Source organism: Artemia sp. Qi Xiang Cuo, chromosome 7 (genome assembly GCF_049724085.1).
Source record: "Artemia sp. Qi Xiang Cuo chromosome 7, ASM4972408v1, whole genome shotgun sequence".
NCBI lineage: Eukaryota > Metazoa > Arthropoda > Branchiopoda > Anostraca > Artemiidae > Artemia > Artemia sp. Qi Xiang Cuo.
Window position 1 is genome coordinate 9,919,498 of NC_142800.1, and position 7,272 is coordinate 9,926,769.

A 7,272-nucleotide genomic window follows, 5' to 3' on the forward strand; every position below is an offset into this window, starting at 1 on the left:
ACCCCCGTTCCAAACCAAATAGCCAGCGAAATTAGCACTCAAGCCTCAGGATTTAAAGCCTGGAACGCTAACCACTTGGCTTAGAGTGCTCAAATAGCAACCGATGCTTACTAAAATATGTATGTTACCAAAATATATATAAAAAAATACATAATTTTAATAACAATGTGCCCATCAAAAGAATCTGCCATCCATTGGAATTTCAAACATGTAAAAGATATTTTTTTAAAGTTACCCCCGAAATGTTGATTTCATTTTTTTATTAGTCGTTCCAAGTGCCCCTGGGATTTTTGGCTTAGAGAACGATCTTTAAGATATCCTAGCTGATCATACACCTGAGATCAAACAGTCTCCTCCGCGTTTTTTTTTTTTTCCGTTACGTAACCTATGTTGCATCGCTAGCAGCCCCACCTCATATATGGAATAATTCTCGTTCGCTTTAAGTTTTAATGCTGCCTCATTACTTTCAGTTGAAAATTTTTTTTTTTTAATTTAATTTCTGATGATTTTTTAAATGATGCCTGGAAATCCACCTTCCCCTCTGTGGAAAATCCACCCCCAACGAAAAATACTTCGTTGAAAATTTCCAGCCGCGTAAAATCTCCCCTCTCCCGGAAAATTACCTCCAGAAAACTCCATCCTCGCTGCAAATTCCCCTATAAAATTTCTTGCGGACTATTCAGCCGGAAAAATTTCAGGCGGAATTCGCTATTCGCTCGTTAAGCTAAGTTTTTAGGGCTCTAAAAAAAAAAATTCTTTTCCCAATGCAATGGCCCTTGTGTGTAAGCAAACATTGTTAAAGAATCTGGACAATTCAAACTTTAGATTAAAGAGCGAGGAGTTGAGGAGGGGAAAGGTCCTCATTTGAGGCATACTTTGTGTTGCTTTAAGTTTTAAAGTTGCCCCTAACTTAAAATTGAAAAACTTGCTTATTTTTAAATTTAATTCTGATTTTTTTTTTTAATCATGCCCAGGCCTTACCATGATATGTTGTGGGGTACTGGCCCCTTACAATATCGTGATCTTAAATCCCCGTTGTTAAATTTTACATATCTAAAACTATACACATATTTTATATATTTAAATATTTGTAAATTGATTGGCAGGCCCTTGCTCTTTCAATTTTTCTGCTTAAGAATTAAAATACTGAATTGTAATTAACATTTTGACGAAATTTGAACATATTGTCAAAATTCGTGATGAACAGTAGCTTTATTGAATAAGTTAGGTTAGCAGCTCGTTTCTTATTAAATTAGGAGTTAACCAGAGTTGTGTTCTATCCCCATTAATACGGATCATTTTGATTGACTTTATCTTCAGAAGCACAGGAAAGGCAGATGTCAAAAATAGAATAGCCAAGGCTCAGGGTATTTTTTCATAGTTGAAAAAAGTATGGAAGAATAGAAAGATAAGTCTGAAAACCAAGATTATGTTACTGGAGGCTACAGCGATGGCAGTGGTCAAATATGGTTCTGAAGCCTGGACGCTCCGAAAAGCAGATGAAGATTTGCTAGTTGTTTTCCAGAGCAATTGCCTACGGATTGTTCTGGGTACCCGGCTGACTGACCGTATTTCAAACAGTAGGCTGTAAGAAAGGTGTGCTTCAATCCCACTTTCTAGGGCTATAATGAGAGAAAGGTTGAGATGGCTATGGCACGTTTTACGGATGATAAATTGCCGATGGCTGTCCTTTTCGGCCAACCGTCTAGGGCTAAACAATTAGCAGGTCGTCCGTGATTGGGGTGGGAGGATGTCATAAAGACAGATTTAAGGGAAATAGAAATGTCCTTAGAGGGTGTAAAGAGGGAGGCTTGGAATAGATTGGGATGGAGGAGGAGCGTGCATAGCTGTGTTAGCCTCAGGCGGCTTGATGCTGCGGTCAGTTGTTAGTATTAGTAATTGGAATACAAATAACAATTCAGTAGGCACAAATATTTTTAACTGCTGACTGTATATGTGACCGAAATATCCAAAGATTTTGTTGTTGTTTCACTGTCAATTAAAAGGATTTGTCCCTATTGGACTGTCATTTGTACGCCACGGAGAGGCAGTGTGGTCTTAGAAAATGTTTATTGGAAAAGTGAAAACTTACACATCCATATATTTCCATAAAACAAGAATTCAATATTTGATAAAAAAGACCTCCACATTAATTGCACAATTTTTGGTTGTAGCGGACATCAAATGGAAAAAAGTGAAAATCAGTGAAACATAATCTGAAATCATAATGACACCAAACAGCCCAAGAAACGTTTCACAGTATTTTTAAAAATATTTTGGATAAATGAGCGATGAACGATAATGAACGATATTGGGGTTTGATATGTGTTAAATCTCAGAAAGTAACTTCACATAAATATATGGTGTTGAAAGGCAGAAGAACATATAACGTCATATCTGTGATTGCGGGAAATTCAGTTCTAGTTCTGATCCAGAATTCAGTCAAGGGTTTTTTGGAAATTGTAGTTTTAAGTGTGGATTACTCGAAAGCTCAGCAAATTCCTCTTGAGCTTAAATGGCATGTGGTCAATCTCAGTTACATCAATACAAAACAGATTTTGAATCCAAACACCTTTTTGAAATCAATATTTAATAAAAAAAAAAAACATGAACGGAACTAAGTTTCTAGCGCTTTTAAGTGACCTACAATAATTTTGGCAATAAAAGTTTTACAATACTCTCGATTATAAAATTGTCGACACTGGAAAATATTCCGAATGATTTTTTTTCTATCCTATCTTTCCAAGTTTTAATCATTTTAATGAAACTTTCAATTTTATCATTTTATCATTAGAAGTTAATTTTATCATTAGAAGTAAATATATCACAAGTTTTTCCTTGAAGAGACAAGTTGAGATCGTCTAATTTCGCAAAGATATCCGACAAATAACACAGCTTGGATAGCCAGAAGTCGTTTCGAAGAAAAGCAGCAAGTTCACATTTTCGTTCAATTAAGAATATTTCAATTCCGTCTTCTAAAAAAAAATTAGAATAAGTGACTATTAAGGGCATGGCTCTTAATAAAACTTATAATCTTAACAGCATTTTGAAGCACATTAGCTTGAAAAAATGATTTAAAACCTATGCTTTTGCCGGTCATCGCTCTTGCACCATGTGTGCATATTCCACAACAATTTTCCATTCTAGACCTTCAATATTTTAAAATTCATCAACTTTGCAATATATGTCTTTTCCTGTAGTATGTTATAAATATTTGAATTTAATATTTAAATATTTGACTTTAAAATTACTTGCGACCACACGATTTAGCTACGCGACCCCATTTGGGGACGCGACCCATAGTTTAGGAAGGTCTATATATAGATATCTGTTGTTTTTATTTTTTGGTTTAGGATTATATTTGATTTTATTTTAGGTTATTTTAGTTTTTATCTTTGTTTCTTAGCGTTGAGGATGCCTTATTTTATGCAGGCGAAATATCCGTGTCGCTTTAGATTTGTCTTTTTCTTCTTTTGCCCGTAGTCCCGTTTGTTTTCTTCATCATGATTTCTCTCCCTCTCTCTCTTTTTGTTTTTGTTTCCCATCCTCATGGGTAAGAGTCCACCGAGTTCTTATATACGTAGGTCTTTGGGAGCCAAATGGGACCCCAATGTGTAAACAAAAAATATTAGACTGGGTACATGAGCCTTTCAAAATAATGCCTTAGCCTTACACGGAAAGCAACATACTAGATACGAATTATTGATTCAGAACTTACATGGGGTCTTAGCCAACGAAACCTTCTGAATGGTCGTTTGCTGTAGAATAAAGAGCAGTCTTCAGCTGGGAAGGAGGAATCTTCAAAAAGCTTCCCTTCAGCTAAGCAGTCTTCTTTGATTTTTTGGTAATCTTGGGGGCTGGATTTGCTTTTTCCTGGTATGGGCCTTGCATGTTCATCAATCTGAAATTAGACGATCCAATAACAGTAATTATTAAGCGATACTAAGCTTACTGGAAAAGAAGTCTGTGAAAAACAACTTTTTTTTCTGTACTTATTTAATTTATGCTATTATATTTCAGTTATGGAAAATTTAATAGACTTAGTTACGAAATGAGACAACTGGACAACTTCTGTCATCCTGCATACATGGAACGAAGCCTCATTTTCCCCGTACATTGTTCATGTTAATGAACAATTTAAAAGTCTAAAAATTCTTTTTTCCTTCTCCTGATAAACTGGCATTCTCTACATATTAGGTGTGCACACGAGGAACATGAAACGTCAGGTATTTTTATGAGAATCGTTTGAGTAAAATTCCTTCTAAGTACTCGTGAAAGAACGGAATACACAGAGCGTTAACAAGTATAGGCTAGTCCGTTCTAAGCAAAGGTTGTCCTTGAATTATTATGATTTTTCTGGGGATGTCGTAAGAAAACATTTTAGGGAAATGAAAACTTCCTGTGAGGATGTAAAGAGAGTCTTTCAAAAGATTTGAATGAAAGAGGAGCGTGCGCAGCCGTGTCGGCCTCATATGGCTTGGCTGCAATGAATGATTATAAGTAGTAGTTCTAAGCATTGTATTCGCTTGAATGGTTGTATCTCACACATTTAGTTTTGAAAAAAATGAAAGAAAAATGTTGAAAATATTTACTCTCAATAGGCGAACTTTAACAGAAAAAACATGAAACTCTTCTGAACAAATACAGTTTCGAATGCTTCGGGCCGGGAGTCTCCAATTCTCAGATATTACGTACATCAGTTGGCAGGTACTAAGAGGGGGAACTGAGCCAAGGGTGGTAGAACTATGCTAACCATAAAAGAACTACGCACGTGTGTCAGAGCTGTGCAGCAAACGTGGCGTTCAGATATATATACCAGGTAGTGGAAAAATGGGTGACCCTTCGACTTCGGCTTCAAATATACAATACACGTTTTTATTTGTAGGGGGAAAAGGGCAGGGTTTAATAAGAAAATAATAGCTTAAATAATTTCGTAAATGCAATAAAAATGGGAGAGAACCATGTTTTTCATTGAATTATTATAATAGAAAAGTTGAAACTAGTTTTTTCCATATTTTTTTTCGTTTTTGATTGTTTTTCTGTATAGCCTTTTTACCGCTCAGCACCAGGCACGCTGGTGCTATGCGTGGCATTGATGTTTTTCATTGAATTATTATAATAGAAAAGTTGAAACTAGTTTTTTCAACTACTAGTTTTTTCCATATTTTTTTTCGTTTTTGACTGTTTTTCTGTATAGCCTTTTTACCGCTCAGCACCAGGCAGGCTGGTGCTATGCGTGGCATTGATCACCTTGTGTAAATGGTTTTAGAATGGGGCTTTCGGTTATTTCATTGACTTGTGAAAATGGATGCGACACCTTTGTCATTCTTATGCCTCTACAGAATTTGGCTGAAATGATTCAATCTAAAAGCTACCTCCTCTAAATACACACTAAATGAAACAGCCAGTTGGAAAACAAGTTTTCCTATGCTGTTTTGAAAACAAATGGTTTTCATTGGTTGAAAAGCTACCCGTCCATAAATGTCAAATGAAAATAAGGATTTGAGGTATTTATCGGTTAAACAGCATTAGAATGCCTTCTTTTTGGCTCTGTCAATTTTTTGCACTGTGTCATTATCGTATCAAAAATTTAACCCGTTTTTTATATTCTCGTTTCAGCTCTGATTCTGATGAGAAATACAAATCTTTTAGATTTTTTTTTATTTGAAGCAAGAAGTAACCGATATTCATAAATCATGTACAGCAGGCGGCGTGTGCCAAGTTAGGCTGGAATATGCCGTGCATTACGGGGACTGTACCACGCGTGGCAGAACTATTTGGCACATGTGGCGTTCCAAGTCGTACAGCAATTGGCTGGAAGTAGACCATTTCTCGATTTAAAGTTCAAGCATTATTCATATTATTTTAAATTCCTATTTATAATATTTATATTATTATTATATATTATATTTATATTGTTATATATAATATTTGTATTATTCCTAATCTGTTACGATTGATGTTAAGAGTCTCCCTCGTTGACTTCCGTTATAAGTTTAAATATCTCAATCACAATGTTTGATTTACCTCCTTTTATTACGCCAAATACAGAGGTAGGTCCGGCCTGTTTTTGCATCCTGGCCCTTTCAAAGAACAAAATTAACAAGGAGATAGGCATTCAAAAAGATCAGCAAGAACTATCTTCAATGAAGAAAAACTCGGGGATGTCGGTCGACCCAATGGTCCTAGAATATCATGGGAGGGATCATTGGATGCTTAAACCGCCTGTCTTAAACCGCCTGTCTTGAAACGCCATTTAGTTTCATTTCTTATTTCGCTGTCGTGGTTTTGTTGAAGAAAATAACTTAGTTATGAGGCAGTATTAAATTCAAAATGGAAATAATAAGCTTAGCAATTTCTTTTTTGCTTAAGGAATTATGAATAAATAATAAGATCAATAATAGTAATACCAGCAAAAATCAAGAGGCTTAAAAAATAATGTATAATAATCATGTAAATCCAATTTTTGTGACTTTAAAATTGGGCTTGAAAAATACAGATTTCGAAACGATCTTTGGTAGCTTCATTGCATTAGAAAGCAATTCTTCATGCATTAGAAAGCAATTCTCTTGTATTGTGCGTTGATAAAAGAAAAAGTGGGACTGTAATTGAGAATTCTCATTCATTTAAAGATAAATCCTCTAGTCTTCCCCAAACTCACTTAAGGGACAGTCTGAATGAACAAATTGATCATTCTAAATGACTATCATCAACATTTTTAGAAAAAAAAAATACTCTTCCGTTGAAATGATTCCATCCCGCTAGCGCACGAATATAAATTGAAAGGGCCATTCTATTGGCCCTTTAATATAAATAGAATAGAAAGGAAAATATAATTTATATTTTTAATATAAATAGAAAGGCCTCGTTGACTTCCGTTATAAGTTTAAATATCTCAATCACAATGTTTGATTTACCTCCTTTTATTACGCCGAATACAGAGGTAGGTCCGGCCTGTTTTTGCATCCTGGCCCTTTCAATTTATTATGATATATATATATATATATATATATATATATATATATATATATATATATATATATATATATATATATATATATATATATATATATATATTTGTTCAGAAGAGTTTCATGTTTTTTCTGTTAAAGTTTGCCTATTGAGAGTAAATATTTTCAACATTTTTCTTTCATTTTTTTCAAAACTAAATGTTTGGGATACAACCCTTCAAACGAATACAATGCTTAGAACTGCTACTTATAATCATTCATTGCAGCCAAGCCACCTGAGGCCGACACGGTTGCGCACGCT

General features: G+C 34.7%; 1 protein-coding gene across 1 annotated transcript in view; it reads right to left on the reverse strand.

Moving 5' to 3' along the window:
* The window catches only part of CalpA (calpain A), a 105,569-nt gene extending 99,740 nt beyond the window's left edge, over positions 1-5,829 (reverse strand). The window contains exons 1-2 of the mRNA XM_089091691.1: positions 5,749-5,829; positions 3,719-3,901 (exon numbers count right to left, since the gene is read on the reverse strand). Of these exons, the coding sequence (XP_088947817.1) occupies positions 3,719-3,901; positions 5,749-5,829 (264 nt within the window). The remainder of the gene's footprint in view (positions 1-3,718; positions 3,902-5,748) is intronic.
* Positions 5,830-7,272: the final 1,443 nt, after the last annotated feature.